This window comes from Oikopleura dioica, chromosome 2 (assembly GCF_907165135.1).
Source record: "Oikopleura dioica chromosome 2, OKI2018_I68_1.0, whole genome shotgun sequence".
Lineage (NCBI taxonomy): Eukaryota > Metazoa > Chordata > Appendicularia > Copelata > Oikopleuridae > Oikopleura > Oikopleura dioica.
In genome coordinates, this window is record NC_137292.1 from 10,878,108 (window position 1) to 10,892,160 (window position 14,053).

The 14,053-nt window shown below is 41.3% G+C and overlaps 5 protein-coding genes and 1 long non-coding RNA gene across 8 annotated transcripts; 5 read left to right on the forward strand and 1 right to left on the reverse strand.

The window, feature by feature from the left end:
• The first annotated feature begins 17 nt into the window (after nucleotides 1–17).
• Nucleotides 18–6,730, forward strand: LOC145700441 (transcription initiation factor TFIID subunit 1-like). The gene is given in 11 exon segments (XM_081777709.1): nucleotides 18–938; nucleotides 941–1,574; nucleotides 2,249–2,386; nucleotides 2,814–2,944; nucleotides 3,196–5,106; nucleotides 5,142–5,608; nucleotides 5,655–5,818; nucleotides 5,861–6,066; nucleotides 6,113–6,245; nucleotides 6,296–6,438; nucleotides 6,483–6,730. Coding segments are annotated over 11 exon segments (4,974 nt in total). The 5' UTR covers nucleotides 18–32; the 3' UTR covers nucleotides 6,624–6,730.
• Nucleotides 6,731–6,757: 27 nt separating this feature from the next.
• On the forward strand, nucleotides 6,758–7,802 carry LOC145700436 (protein-L-isoaspartate(D-aspartate) O-methyltransferase-like). Its single transcript, XM_081777704.1, has 4 exons — nucleotides 6,758–6,886; nucleotides 6,926–7,148; nucleotides 7,309–7,617; nucleotides 7,663–7,802. Exons 1-3 carry the CDS (start codon nucleotides 6,758–6,760, stop codon nucleotides 7,500–7,502), a joined length of 546 nt encoding a protein of 181 aa, XP_081633830.1. The 3' UTR covers nucleotides 7,503–7,617; nucleotides 7,663–7,802.
• Nucleotides 7,803–7,959: 157 nt separating this feature from the next.
• Nucleotides 7,960–8,775, forward strand: LOC145700226 (uncharacterized). Its single transcript, XM_081777482.1, has 3 exons — nucleotides 7,960–8,263; nucleotides 8,334–8,373; nucleotides 8,469–8,775. Exons 1-3 carry the CDS (start codon nucleotides 7,970–7,972, stop codon nucleotides 8,657–8,659), a joined length of 525 nt encoding a protein of 174 aa, XP_081633608.1. The 5' UTR covers nucleotides 7,960–7,969; the 3' UTR covers nucleotides 8,660–8,775.
• An 84-nt stretch (nucleotides 8,776–8,859) lies between these two features.
• LOC145698231 (FAD-dependent oxidoreductase domain-containing protein 1-like) lies at nucleotides 8,860–10,609 on the forward strand. Its single transcript, XM_081775433.1, has 6 exons — nucleotides 8,860–9,011; nucleotides 9,052–9,384; nucleotides 9,426–9,593; nucleotides 9,789–10,008; nucleotides 10,051–10,199; nucleotides 10,259–10,609. Exons 1-6 carry the CDS (start codon nucleotides 9,003–9,005, stop codon nucleotides 10,598–10,600), a joined length of 1,221 nt encoding a protein of 406 aa, XP_081631559.1. The 5' UTR covers nucleotides 8,860–9,002; the 3' UTR covers nucleotides 10,601–10,609.
• Nucleotides 10,610–10,629: 20 nt separating this feature from the next.
• LOC145700224 (uncharacterized) lies at nucleotides 10,630–13,093 on the forward strand. 3 transcript variants are annotated; one of them, XM_081777478.1, is made up of 9 exons: nucleotides 10,630–10,728; nucleotides 10,834–10,920; nucleotides 11,050–11,458; nucleotides 11,501–11,695; nucleotides 11,797–12,048; nucleotides 12,092–12,560; nucleotides 12,599–12,703; nucleotides 12,788–12,912; nucleotides 12,960–13,093. In XM_081777478.1, exons 1-9 carry the CDS (start codon nucleotides 10,652–10,654, stop codon nucleotides 12,978–12,980), a joined length of 1,740 nt encoding a protein of 579 aa, XP_081633604.1. In that variant the 5' UTR covers nucleotides 10,630–10,651; the 3' UTR covers nucleotides 12,981–13,093. The 3 variants fall into 3 exon arrangements, with proteins under 3 accessions (XP_081633604.1, XP_081633602.1, XP_081633603.1); XM_081777476.1 differs by having other exon boundaries at nucleotides 12,599–12,912; XM_081777477.1 differs by having other exon boundaries at nucleotides 12,092–12,551; nucleotides 12,599–12,912.
• Nucleotides 13,069–14,032, reverse strand: LOC145700227 (uncharacterized). Its single transcript, XR_014134176.1, has 2 exons — nucleotides 13,631–14,032; nucleotides 13,069–13,550 (listed from the first exon to the last, which is right to left on the reverse strand). It is a non-coding gene; the product is annotated as an uncharacterized LOC145700227 (long non-coding RNA).
• Nucleotides 14,033–14,053: the final 21 nt, after the last annotated feature.

Sequence of the window (14,053 nt, forward strand, 5' to 3'; positions counted from 1 at the left end):
ATTATAATAGTATGATTTAAGACAATTGAAATATGGACAGCGAAGGTGGCCTGACGAATTTCCTCTTTGGAAATGTCGACGAGGATGGTCGCCTGGAAAGCGATGTCTTCGACGATTCAGAAAAAGCCCAAGTCAATGCATTGGCGCAAATGGGCATGGGCGGCCTGTTAGATGATTTCGACAAAGAAGCGCGTGAAAACATGCTACCCGAAGACTACAAACTGCCTCCGCCAAGTCCACTTGCGCGAGATTATTCTAATATTTCCGATGAAGAGCTTGAGGATTTCGATAGTCCTGGACCAAGTCAATCCCAGTCACAGTCGAATTCAATGCCTCCACCGCCAAGTTTCAATGATCGAAAACAGTCTGACGGAGGCATCATTCTCCCGAGTTTGATTCTCCCAAGTGTCGTAAGCAGCAGCAGTAGCAAATCTGAATCTATCGAAAATAACCAATCTGTCGATCGAGAAAGAGAGCCGAGCACATCTGAGCATTCTGATAAAGGAGAAACATCGAAGAAAAGCAATAAGAAGAAGAAAAATAAAGAATACACAGAAGCCGATCGGATTCAGAAACAAATGAAGAAAGAAATCCGCGGAAAGATCGACGCCGCTACGGTCAAAGAACTCTTCCCGCATTTCGTCAAGAAGCGACCGCCGCGATTTTTAGAGTTATTCAAACATGCTCCGAATAATATGGACGTTCCGAATCCATACCGTTTTCTGCAGAACAAGAAGCCGCCTCAAGAACTCGACTTCCTTGGAGATATCAGGGAAAAGAAAGAAAAGGCGACAACCTTTGCTCTCCTAGATCACCGAAGCCAGAAGAAATCGCTGAAGACGATGAGAAAATCGCTCTTCAAGAAATGGCCTGGTGCGACGAGGCTGAAATTGCTGAAGAAGGGCAAAAAGAAGAAAAACTTAAGAAAACTCCACAGTGGAGAAACGGCCCAGCCAAGCTTTGGTTCGACATGCTTAACGTCCCAGCGGATGGAGAAGGATTCCATTACGGATTCAGGCTGAAGCCAGAAGTTCAGAAGGAATTCGACGAAATGGACGATAAAGAGCGCGAAAAGAGAATCGCAGACGACAACAAAGTCACTTACGACTACAATCTATGGGAAAATCTTGACCAAAGTGTGCCCCTTCACTCCCAGATCGACTGGGAGGAGGACATCATCTGGGACCCAGAGGATGCGCATAAGAAAAGATCAACGGGCTCCCGCATAGATAAAGAGCGCCTGGCTGGATGGATTCCGAAAGAAAAGAGCCGAGAACAAGATCAGCTTCAAGTTGTGGGAAATCAGTCGATTTTTCCAATCGACAATTATGATCTGATTTATGGAAATTGGGAAAAGGAAATTATCTGGGACTCGCAAAACATGGAATATCTACCTGTGCCGAAAGACTTCAAAGTCAATCCGAACGATGATAAGTTAATTTTACAAATTCCAGAAGATCCTGAGCCAAGAGCTGAATTTAAAGTCAAAGAAGGAGGAAAAAACAAGCGCGAGCTTTTTAAACGGACTAAAGAAGTTCTGCGTGATGTAGGAATCGGTCAAAAGAATGAAGACGGTAAATTATTATTTTTTGTTTTATTGGTGGGTTGATTTTTACAGTGGAGCTTTACAGATTTTTATACATTGAAGATTGTTCTTAGACAAAGGTGACGTTGTTGTAGTTGCTAGGGAAGTACGATTTGAGAAGATCGTTGTTTTCCAAGATTGATTCCTCGACTGTGTAGTTGGGCAAGTCCCAAATAAGAGAAGGTAACTCGGAATCAGCAGAAATGATGGAGCAGCCAGAATCGTTTGAGATTGATTCTCTGGTGTGAGACTCAACCCGAAGTCGTAGAATTTCTTGTTTGAGTGCTTCGATTTCGCTCTTGTAGCACTCGGTCTGCGCTTTCAAATTGTCCATAACGCGGTTATTGTGGTCGAGCAAATTGGAGAATCGAGGTTCGGCTTCGAAGACGACACTTTCATCGACCCCAATGTCACCTTCAGTGGGTGGGACCTGGCCGCAGACGAACTTTCGGAGAAGCTTTTTCATAAACTTGTTCATTTTGAGATTTCTCGAGTTTTTGTTGTTTCGGATTAAAGATCGATGTTGGTTGTTATGCCTTGAATTCTGATCGGATCCGCTTATAAAGGGGTGAAAGTCAGTGCTCGAGCGCGCCTCCAGCTGGCGCGTCACTGTAATTACAGTGCTCCTCCCAGCTGCAATTAACTGACAGCTTTCCCTTCTAGTTGATGATGAGATCGTGCCTCAACTCCGTCCCGAAAAAGACATCTGGAACTTATCAAACGACGACTTTTATGATCCGAAAGCAAAGGCTGATAAGTCTGGCAAAGGTGGACATGGTGTTTTGCAGCACTCTACTCCAGGCGCGGCTCATTACATTTTCTTTTTGATAATAAAAATTTAAAAAACATTTTTATAACCACTTCATAATTCTAGTGACGATTCCTTGTCGATAATCTTGTGGCTTTTCTTTCGCGTCCTTATGATCGTAATTTTCATTACTTCGTCTTTACAGACTCAATTTTGATATTCGCATACCTGATAATTTATATTTTGCAAGCGACAAAAAATGTCTTTCAATCAACAAAATGAAAAAAAGGTTGACAGTTAGCGGTCACTGCATCGCGGCGCGATCAAAGCCCAAAACAAATTCCGTCTGAATCGTTTGGATCAAGGCGGCTACCGTTTTATTAAAGCTCGTCCATTATTTTTGACATTTGTTATGATCTGCAAAATCACGCATTGACAGATTTAAGCCATTTGAATTTGTCTTTGAGCCGTCTGTTACAGCGATTGAACTGTATCAAAGCCTTTTTCCTACGCACTTGGATCATCAAACCCTTAGAAGATTTCACAGGCCGCCATTCAATACTTTCGATATTCCAACCGGCCTCCCTCTCAAGATCCGATCGTGTATCAAGGTACCAGGGTGCTTCACGGTCAGATTGGAAGATGGGTATTAGATTATGAAATTTATGATTTTATGCTCGCGGATTTACCAGGTATCATGGTAGATTTATAGCAGATTTTCTCGTCAAATCAGATTATGGCACCCCTTAAAGATTGCCCTAAAGAAATTGTGCTTGTTTACAGAATTAATGTTACAGTCATCCCATTTTCATGTTATTATTCAAGAAAGATCCAATTTAGCCAGTGATTCACCCACTTAAAGCAAAATATCCTTCGCGAGAAAGAACGAGATCGGGAACGTCGAGCAACAGGAGGTGGAGAAGTATTCTTCATGCGAAAACTATCCGATCTTTCTGCTCAAGACGGCGAAGTCGTTCTTGCCGAGTATTGCGAGGAATTTCCTCCGCTATTCAACATGCCTGGAATGGCGTCTAGAATTAAAATCTGGCGTCGCCGAACATGTCGTGATAAACCCATGGACAGAAGTTACAAATACGGAGAGCCTGCGTATTACACACATCCGCCGTTTTTAGGTCAAGTGAACGCCGATTCCTCCCAAGCCGCATTTGAAAACGACATGTTCCGTTGTCCGTTGTTTTTTCACGCGACGCCCAAGACCGACTTTTTGCTTATTCGAAATGAGGATACTTGGTGCTTGCGTGAGGTCCCGGAAACATTTCTTTTGGGTCAACAATGTCCACTCATTGATGTTCCGGGCCCCAATTCAAAGAAGGCGACGAGCTTTTCTCGTGATTTCTTGCTTGTTTTCCTCTATCGTTTATTCTTGAACTCGACTGTACAGCCGAAGAAAATAAGGATGGAAGAAGTGAGAAAAGCTTTCCCAGCGCTTTCGGAAGGATCAATCAGAAAACGACTGAAACAATGCGCTGAATTCAAAAGAACTGGAATCGACAGCAACTGGTGGGTTCTGTCTTCTGATTACCGACTCCCAACTGAAGAGGAAATCCGTGCTCACGTCAAACCTGAAGAAGCTTGTGCGTTTTATTCCATGTTGGCAGCTGAGCAACGGTTAAAAGATGCTGGATACCGGGAAAAATCACTGTTTTTGGACGAGAAAGAAGACGAGGAGGAAGCTTCCAAAATGGATATTGAAATTCTCTGTGCACCCTGGCATACCACACGCGCTTTCCTAGCTGCAATGAAGAATAAATGTCTACTAGACATCACTGGCGCGGCTGATCCAACTGGCCAAGCAAGAGAAGGCTTTTCCTACGTCAAAATCCCAAGCAAGCCAAATCAACGGGACGAAAATACTCCAGCTCAGCCGAAAAAGCTCGTGACTGGAACTGATGCAGATCTGCGTCGATTGAACCTGAAGCAAGCCAAAGACATGTGTCGAAAGTGGGGTGTTTCTGACGCAGTAATGAATAAACTAACGCGATGGGAAGTTATCGACATGGTAAGAACGCTCTCAACTCGTCAAGCGCGTGTCGGAGACAGTTCTGTTTCCAAATTTGCGAGAGGAAATCGATTCTCTGCGGCGGAACACCACGAAAGGTACAAAGAAGAATGTCAACAGCGGTTTGACTTGCAAGCGAAGCAGCTAGAAGATGATAGAGTTCTGACTACAGATGACTCTTCGTCAGAAGACGATGCGGACGAAATCGACCTCATGGAGAAAAATCTCGATGCGCTATTCTCTAGCAAGTCGAAAACTCAGCGGGAAGTTCAAGAAGAACGCGAAGAAAATGAGCGAAAAGAGCTTCTGAAAATGATGAATGAAGATTCAAGTAAAAAGGAGGAGAAGGAAATTCCACAGAAAAATCCACTTGCGAATATTGATATCACGGGTAAAGTACTTGTTATCAGACGAAAAGTGAAAAACTCGTATGGCGAAATTGTTGAGAAAAAAGAGACTGTGCGGAAGCCCGAAGTTATTGAGGCGTATTTGAAGATCAGGGCATCAAAGACAGACCAAGGAGCACTGAGAAAATATGTGCAAGAAAATTCTGACGAGGAAAAAGAGAAGTTAGATAAATTGAGACGCGAGAGACGCAGGTTACAAGAGCAGATTCGTCGAAGCAAGAAAAACAAGAGAAGGATCGAACAACAATCTTATGGGGCGGATATCGATGATTCCGAAGATGATGATCTCGGAGGATTGATTATCAGAGAAGACACTAAGATAACTATTCCAAAGTCTCTTATCAAGGTAAATATGTAAAAACCACGATTTTTATTTTTTAGGGATCAACAAAGCGCAAGCGTAACTCATCAGATGAGCAGCCGCCGCCATTTTACGCAGCGATGAATGAAGGCATTTTGATTCCGAATTCGAAAAAGGGATCAGCGCGGCGCGGCCGACCTACCAAGAGAAAACGGCCGAGTGAAAGCGACTATCTCAATCAGCGGCCGATGCAAAAGCGTGAACGAATACGCGCCGATCCGCAAGTTTCAATTAGCTCGCTCTTTGAAAGCATCATTATCGATATGAAAGAAGTTCTTGCAGATCAAATGGACGCCTTCGTGCCGCCTGTTGATAAGAAACATGTGCCAGACTACTACGATATCATTCACAATCCAATGTGTATCCAAATGATCAGGGATAAACTTCGCGATAATAAATATTCTACGAGAGAAGAGTTCCTAGAAGATTTCGAGCTCATCTATGAAAATGCAAAGCTGTACAATGGAGTTGACTCTATCATCACAAGGTAAATCGTACTTTACAATCGTTCAATCTTTTAATGTACAATTAAGGAATGCTGATGCTGTAAGAGGCTATATAAAGAAACGAATGCTGAGTGAAGAGGACAAGCTTCAAAAGCTCGAGCGTCAAATCAACCCCCTCTTGGATGACAATGATCAAAACCAACTCACATTTACTCTAAAGAAAATCATCGATAAATTCCACCAAATCGAAAGTACGCCTATCTCCTCGTTCCCTGATATTCATACTTTTTCAGATGCTCAACAGTACTTCCAAAATCCAGTCGATAAAAAGCGATATCCCGATTACTACACGAAAATTATGCACCCTATTGACTTCGGAACGATTCAAAAGAACTGCCAACGACATTATTACCGCGGTCATCAGCATTTTTTGGAGGATGTAGAGTTGCTTCACGCTAATTCTGTTAAATATAATGGCCCAGAACACGTCGTTTCTCTTGTGAGGCTTACCTGTGTTTTATGACCTTTCTAAATGATTTTTAAAGACTGCCAAACGCGTTGTGGAACTTGCCAACTCTGAATGTGAAGCTGTCAAAGATATCCTTGAGAGAATGGAAAGCGGAATCCTCCAGTCCCAGGAAAACCATCGAGAATTTATGGACGACCTGGAGCTTTCCGGTAATGATTAACTGGAAGAGGTCAAGGGGAGACATGAATTTAACTTTTAGACAACGAACTCGAAGATTCGGAAGAGGAGGAACAGGAGGAAACTCAACTCGGAAATCTTGAGACTACGAACCGAGTTCATGTTGGTCTTCCAGAAATGCTACCCCAGGAAGAAGAGGTCCTTCAAAACCCTCAAGTACTTCAGGTATGAAAATCACGCACTAGCAAAAGCTCAACCGTAATTTTAAGGAGGAGGATAGCACTGACTTCACAAGTCAATTCTTGACCGCCGATTTGGACATATCCGACGAGTCCTCTGACGACCCTAGTGCGAATCCCAACCTTGCATTCGAAGGAACTGGCCTATCCGACTTATCCGACAATGACTAAAATTTCACCAGTCGCATGCACAAGCACACGCACGCCACAGAACTCACTGCTACTGTAAAATACCTTTATCGCCCTTTAAACTTGCTCAACAGATTTCATTTAACTCACACGGAAATAAACTTTGAAAAATTAAGATGGCTTGGCGTTGTAGTGGAAAATCCAATACTGCGTTAATTGAAAATCTTTACAGGGCAGAAATCATCACTTCGAATGTTGTAAGGAGTGCGATGAGTTTGACAGATAGACAGTTCTATGTCGGGAAGGTTTGGATACGTATCATTATTGATGCTATAGAATTCTAGTTCAACACAAATTTGGCTTATGAAGATAGACCTTTGTCAATTGGCTTCAATGCCACTATTTCCGCCCCACATATGCATGCTTATGCCTTAGAAAACCTCTTGTCTCCTTTGAAAAATGCGGCCGATGCTGGAAGAGTGCCAAGGGTTCTAGATGTTGGCTGTGGCTCCGGATATTTATTGGGTGCTTTTGCAAGGTGTTACGGCGCCCATGTTACGGGCTTAGGTAAATGACCTCATCAATAATTATTAAAAGCGCTCTTTGGGAATAAAAGACCTGACATATACCATGACAAGACCGCCTTGAGAGCGGAAGTCCGGTTCTGATAGCATAATTAGTAATTTGCTAATTTGGCGAAGGGGGAATGTTTCTCATTGATTCTCAGAGCACATAAAAGACCTGTACGATCTTTCTGTAAGAAACTTCGCCTCGGATGTGAAAAACTCTGAAGACGGAGAATCGATCAAGAAGCGTGTGGAAATCCATCACTGTGATGGAAGACTGGGCTGGCCATCGGACTCCACTGAGGAGTCTTACGACGTGATACATGTGGGAGCGGCGGCTCCAGGCCTCCGGTAATGGATAATATTTTGGACAAGTGATAAATAATTTTGAATAATTATTTATCCTACGAAAGAGATCCCCAAAGCTTTCTTTGCACAATTGAATCGCGGTGGAAGATTGATTTTACCAGGTGCGTCTTTTGATTTTGAAAAAGAGGTAGTAAAAGGCACTTTAGTCGGCCCAAAAGGGGGCAGTCAAATATTTCAACAATGGGATAAAGATGCTCAGGGCGAATTGACTCATCATAATCTCATGGGGGTTATATACATCCCTCTCACTGATGCCGAGGCTCAACTAAACGACTCTGACTGAAATGTTATGGCTTAACGAATTGACGTTTCTCGTAAATCTTCCGTAAAAAGTTCACCCATTCTTCGATACGCCCATTTAACCAATATGTTCTGTCACCCGAAATGTTTCTGCAATTATAACTAATCATCAAATGAATATTTAAAAGTCGGTTATTCAGCGATTTCGGTTAAATGATTCGCGCGAATATACTGCGACGAATAAGACCTCAAAAGATATCCTGTCGACTAAAGTCTGAAAAGCCTGATGCTCATGAAAAATCGTCTCAAGCTGAGTTAAAAACATTTTCCGACGACCGTGTCTCATCTCACTTGAAATCAAATCCAGATCAAGTGCTCAGAGCGAATGAATTTCTCGACGAGCTCGATAAGCCGATGAAAGCATCAGATTTGGAGAAGAGAGGAGCAGACGAAATTTATGAAAAATTCATGGAGATGAAGGATTACGACGGAGACGGACGAGTTCAGGCGGCGATAAAATAAACTAACTCTTTTCTTACGTAAATTCTTCTTTCTAGTTTAATTATCCAATATCAAGCGAAATACATATGCTCGTCTCCAAGCTTTTGGATTACAAGGTGAGTTTTCGACATTTATTTTATATGCACCAGAACTTTTTATTGCCAGATTGTGAAGTTGACAATTATTTACTATACTAATTTTTTATTTTTAGCTGGATCCATCGCACCACATATAATCATGGATGAAAATCACGCTGATTTCTTAATCATCGGTGGAGGGCTGGCAGGGAATGTCCTAGCGAATAGAATTTACAATGCTTGTCAATCCGTCGGTATCACAATGTCTGGTAGATTCTTTGAAGAACAGGAAAGAGTACATTATTTGGCATCCGAGTTGTGGTAAAAATGATCCTGGAGCACGCTTATTGCGAGTAGTAACGGGGTTCCTAAGTCGTATTTTTACTTTCGTAGTACGAGATCGCAGTCCTGAAGGCGTCTTGATCACCTAACTCGTAAAAAAGCAATCTCATCTTCGTCAGATTTAAACCGTTCACTAGTGCCAGAAACAACACCGAGCATATTTTGAAAAAACGTAATGTGTACTTCTCGTCTAGTTCTCCACGAGGCCGGATTTAGAGCCCCCGAAAATAGTGATTTTGGAGAAGGACCCAGATGGAGTTGTAGAGAGGAGTCACTTAAAACCGGGAATAAGCAGGGTTCAGTGGACAAATGAGAACAATATCGGCATGGCAAAGGTATTGTATTTAGTATGATTCAAGTTAAATGATCAATTAGGCATCTATGCGGTTCTTGAGAGAACTAGAAGTAGAACTTGCTGTTCTAGGAGAACAACCGCCAGAAATCAACTTCACTCCTCAAGGGACCCTTCTTTTGGGAACAAAAGCAGATCAAGCTCACATGCTGGAATCATACTATACCCAAGAAAAATGCGAAACAGAATGCAGATTGTACAGAGGAAAGGCATTAAAAAGAATGTTTCCGTGGTTGAATACTGAAGATATCGATATGGCGAGTTATTCGCTGGAAGAGGAAGGATTTTTCGATACCAGAGAGCTTTTGGAAGCGTTCAAAAGGAATAATATTTCAAAGGGGATTAAATATGTTAAGGTGAGCAAATGATAAGCTTTTATATTTCTATAAAATTGTAGGGAGAATTGACAACGTTCAACCCGATCCACTGTAATGAAGATTTCGACAGAAAGGATCGAACAGTCAGTTCAATTGGCAACAACAAGTTCTCCAGATCGTATGCCACCATGACGACGCCACAAGGAAAAGTCCCAATCAATCACCGAGTCAACGAATGTCACGTTAAGGTGAGCGTCGCTGATAAATTTGAGAAAGTACCTTCGTTATTTTCGAAATAATCAACACACTTAGATTACGTCGTTGATCTCCTAACTATCAATAACATTTACGAGTAACAAATCTTTACAAGTATAATTTATGATATATCCGCTTTGATCACTTGACAAAAGTTCATTTGAATTAATTATCTTCTGATTTTATAGGTTGATGATTTTCCGATTGATGTGCCGATATCCTTCTTCCGCGCTTTTCTCTGTACCGGTTCAAGTACAGCTGATGTCTTGGAGAAAAGTGGGCTGATATTTGATGAAGATCCTGAAATGACAAGCATGCAGAGATCATTGATTCCAATTCAAAAGAGGATACGCAATAATTTCCTGCTCTTTTGCCCGGATCTGCCTGTTTTGGACATGCCAATTTTAGGTTTACTCGATCTCATGTTTTAAGCGATAATTGTTTTATAAGTGGATCCAGACGGGATAGTCTTGAAAAGAGAAGACTTTGACGGTCATTATGTGGCGATGTACCATCCGCGTAACGACGAGAATCCTGAAATAAAAGGTGGCGATCCAGAGGTGGACTGGCAGCTTTGGCACGAGGTCGTAAAGGGAGAGGTCTTTATTTACCGAGCATCGTAATCCCTTCATAAGTTTCCGGTGTTTTTACCTTCTGACAGCCCAAACTGATTCACAGAGTGCCCGCTTTCGAGAACCACGAAGTCAAGGCCGCCTGGTGCAACACAGTTGACGTTAACACCTTCGACCACAACCCTATTGTCGGCTCACACCCTTACTGGAGATCGATTAACCTTTTCTGCGGCTTCGGTGGGCACGGCCTCGCGCAAATGATAGGCGCCGCGGACTTTTTTGCTATGAAAGAGTACAACCCGTTTTATGATCAACAATCGTTTAAAAATGACTGGCGATATAAAACAGCCAAATTCGACGTCCAAGCCTATAATCCCATGAGATTGCTTTTACGCTATCCTTTGAGAGAACAGTATACGTGGTCCTAAAACATATTTTTTAATTTTAAAAGCTAAAAACAACTTTCTTATTTTTATAGAATGCATCATGTAAATCTGCGAGAAATCGACAAATCGGAGTTCCGAGTTAGCCCTGGAAACATTCGAAAAACATACCCGTAATTATAAAAATGCGAATCAATCATTCACTCACGGTACATAACGAGCACTTTTTGATTTTCTAACATCAATAATGAATGTCTCTTGTGTTCAATTTATATTAGAATCAATGAGACGACCTTGGCTGTATTCACAGATAATTGCGAGCTGTTTATAAACACAAATCCTGATGGTAAAACTATCACATACCCAGGAATGGTTTCTCGTAACACTTTTGAGTGGAGGTGTACCAATATAATATTGGCAATATTTTGTAAGAAGTTATGTTCTTAGTCTTGTCCAAAAGAATCAATGGGTGATTTTATGTTAAACCATCAAAAAGGCGAAGACACGTGCCGAAATAAAAACACGCGAACTCTAGCAATCTTTGATGGCTTCGAAACCGCATCCGGAAAAAACAACGGAAATAATCAAAGCAGACTTTCTTATCTCCGTTGTTATGCAGATGAAGAGGACTATGACCGCGAATGTGAGGTGCTTAATTCTCAAACACTTTTGAAGAATGCAACGCTGTCGGAGCAGGCTGCACCGGGCGGAAAACCTATAACTCGGCACTTATTCTACAGCGACAAGTATCCATTGTCAGTTAGGATCCTGGGCAAGGAGACTGGGAAAGAGACATTGGAGTACTTCTATGTCCTGTATCAGACGAACTCTGGCGTATATGTCAAGAAAATCATCAGATCTTTGAAGAATAACAAGGCTCTTTGGCGAGGAGATCTAAGAGAGGTAGTTAAGGGAGAAGTTAGCTCAAGTGAACGAATAGTTAAGAATATTCGTTTATCAACTGAACTGGCGGACACGATTGACCTTGTTGCCTATAAAAGTGTATCCCAGATTTTGTTGATTGGCAATTTCCCATCAAATAATCCCTCAATTAAACTTTACGGCGCTTCATTTACGAAATCCTTGGGTACCAAAAAACTTATCTGCAGAAGCCCCGACAATGGAATCACCTATAAAAAGGTAAATTCACAGATCATTATTTGTCCATTCAGTTCAATAATAACAATGAAATGTTTTATTTATTATCGTAAAAAATGCAACGTCACATATCTCGCTCCTAGATAACGACGAGTTTTATATACAACGAGAATATTTACGCACTCTTCAATTACGATGAGTCGGCGCTTTCACACTCAGCACTTTGTGTTTTTGACATTTCTGATCTTGAAAACAACGATGAAGACTTACTTGGTGAGTTTCATTTTGGATACTCTGTTCTTGAACACAATGATCATTTGGATTCTTTGGCAGCGAATGATAAATTCATTGCGATGCTTTCAACTTCTGGCAAGTTGATTTACTCAAAAGATCAGGTATGAATAAATGATCAATAACAATCTCTCATCGTTGTTCAAGGGCTCTTCTTTTACAGAAGTCGAACTTTTACCTCAACCTCTTACAAATGGCTACATGGATATTGCTGGACAACATCTATTGCTATCATTTGACTCGACTTATTACCTTTATGATTTTAACGCGCCGCGTCCAACCCCGTCTCCGAAATCTCTTCCAACGGAAACAAATGTGGTAACGGACAAGCTTACTAAAACTCACAATACAACTCTGGCGGTCTCTTCTTATCCAACAATTTATGTTTCCGAGCAAACACCTCTTCCGCAATTAACGTCAAGTCTCGTACCGTTTAGCTTATCGTCTGTTCCTGCCTTTATCATCTACTCGATGGGCTTAGCGATTATTTTACTGCTGGCTGCCGTTGTCTATCTTTATTGCACGAAGAAAGGATCAGATGACAGCAAGGATGAAAACTTAGAGATAACACTTTCGGAATCATCGACGCGACGAACTCTTCTTTCAAGTGATACAGGTTGATAAAACTTTGGTATTCTGACTTTGATGTTGTAGATTCGCCCCAATCGACGCCATCATTCCCTGATGATTCTTATTTGCAATTTCAACTTCCTCCTGTGGTCCTCACTTCCTCGGAAGATCAATTTGCTTCGATAAATCGTAGCCTGAGACGAAATCGTCCAAAATCGCACCAAGACAAGTTCAATACTGTTCGACTGTCATCAATTGATCTTATTTCTGCAGAAATTCCTTCATCACGAGATTCTCCGCCGTATCAAAGTCAAACTCTCCCGACAAAACGAAACAGAAGCTACAATGGCCAAACTGCTCCGCTTATCTCACCTATCACTAGAAGACACAGGACAGAGGTAACCTTTTGTTGAGGGATACAGTTACTTTAATACCTTATTTTAAGTCTATTGTTTCACAAGTTTGAAGAAACATTTGCGAAGTTCCCTTTTCTTCAAAGTTCAATTTTTTACATTCCTTGCCAACAGTTACTGCACATAATAACGAATAATAAATAATCATGTCAATCTTTTTCTTGTTAAAAATTTATAAAAAAAAATCACGTCGAAATTTTCATTTTCGACAGCTCATCGTTCTTCTTTGCGCAGCGGGTGTTTGAATGCATTCACTTTTGTCGTAATCAGAGAAAGGGTAGAGCTCCCACGGATCCAGAGTCGGGTCACCAATCTTTTATCGGGTTCTTTTCTAAACAAAAAATGCCAAATTTTATCAATTGAGAACCCTAGCAAGACATCTACGAGCAAAATTGTGAGCTCGTTCAAAAACTCTGCATCGCACTGACAAACTGCGTTTTCACATTTTCTATCATTTCCTTCGCAGCTGTAGAAAGTTGTATTCGCATTCGTCCAGCTCATTTCGTAAGGAGTTGTTGAAAGACAATTACCTTCGAATCGCTTATGAATACAGTTCGAGCATTGAAGATATTTGTGACATGCTCGATCAAGCTCATCTACTGGATGACCTGTAGGTTGACCACCTTAAATTATTTAAGTTGAAGCTCATTTTTTGAATACCATTTTTAGTATTTTATTTTTTTTAGTAATTTTAGTATTTTACCATTTATAATAGCATGGCAGTTACAGCCATAGTTCTCAAGTTTATCAGAAGTGCTACGGAATTCCCAACGTCCACTTTTAACGAGATAGACTCATTTCTTTATAGAGCAATTTATTTACGAAGAATCTTAGTCTACGATAACTATTTTCCTATCTCGATTCTTACTGCGACCGGAGCATCAAAAGCCCTTATGAATTCGAACAAATTTTTCTCTTTTACTGCCAGTACTGTCGCTGCAAAAAATATGTACAAAAAATTAAATAGCGAGAGCATTTTGGAAAACCCGTCGAATTCAACCATCGTCAAAGAGTTTTTATACACTTGGATTGAAAATGACATCACCTGCGGTTGACCGCTCGTTCACATACATGGTTAGGAATCAGGAATCCGATCAAGCGCTCTAAATCAATTTCGGCGACAGGT

What these genes read in the sequence shown, in the direction of transcription:
- LOC145700436 (XM_081777704.1), top strand. Translation starts at nt 6,758, where the DNA reads ATGGCTTGGCGTTGTAGTGGAAAATCCAATACTGCGTTAATTGAAAAT. An exon ending in GACAGTTCTATGTCGGGAAG is followed by an intron (nt 6,887 to 6,925) that starts GTTTGGATACGT and finishes ATAGAATTCTAG; the next exon opens with TTCAACACAAATTTGGCTTA. An exon ending in CGCCCATGTTACGGGCTTAG is followed by an intron (nt 7,149 to 7,308) that starts GTAAATGACCTC and finishes ATTGATTCTCAG; the next exon opens with AGCACATAAAAGACCTGTAC.
- LOC145700226 (XM_081777482.1), top strand. Translation starts at nt 7,970, where the DNA reads ATGATTCGCGCGAATATACTGCGACGAATAAGACCTCAAAAGATATCC. An exon ending in ACGGAGACGGACGAGTTCAG is followed by an intron (nt 8,264 to 8,333) that starts GCGGCGATAAAA and finishes TCCAATATCAAG; the next exon opens with CGAAATACATATGCTCGTCT. An exon ending in CCAAGCTTTTGGATTACAAG is followed by an intron (nt 8,374 to 8,468) that starts GTGAGTTTTCGA and finishes TTTTATTTTTAG; the next exon opens with CTGGATCCATCGCACCACAT.
- LOC145698231 (XM_081775433.1), top strand. An exon ending in TTTGGACATGCCAATTTTAG is followed by an intron (nt 10,009 to 10,050) that starts GTTTACTCGATC and finishes TTGTTTTATAAG; the next exon opens with TGGATCCAGACGGGATAGTC. An exon ending in ACGAGGTCGTAAAGGGAGAG is followed by an intron (nt 10,200 to 10,258) that starts GTCTTTATTTAC and finishes TTTACCTTCTGA; the next exon opens with CAGCCCAAACTGATTCACAG.
- LOC145700224 (XM_081777476.1), top strand. Translation starts at nt 10,652, where the DNA reads ATGCATCATGTAAATCTGCGAGAAATCGACAAATCGGAGTTCCGAGTT. An exon ending in AACATTCGAAAAACATACCC is followed by an intron (nt 10,729 to 10,833) that starts GTAATTATAAAA and finishes AATTTATATTAG; the next exon opens with AATCAATGAGACGACCTTGG. An exon ending in CTAGAAGACACAGGACAGAG is followed by an intron (nt 12,913 to 12,959) that starts GTAACCTTTTGT and finishes CCTTATTTTAAG; the next exon opens with TCTATTGTTTCACAAGTTTG.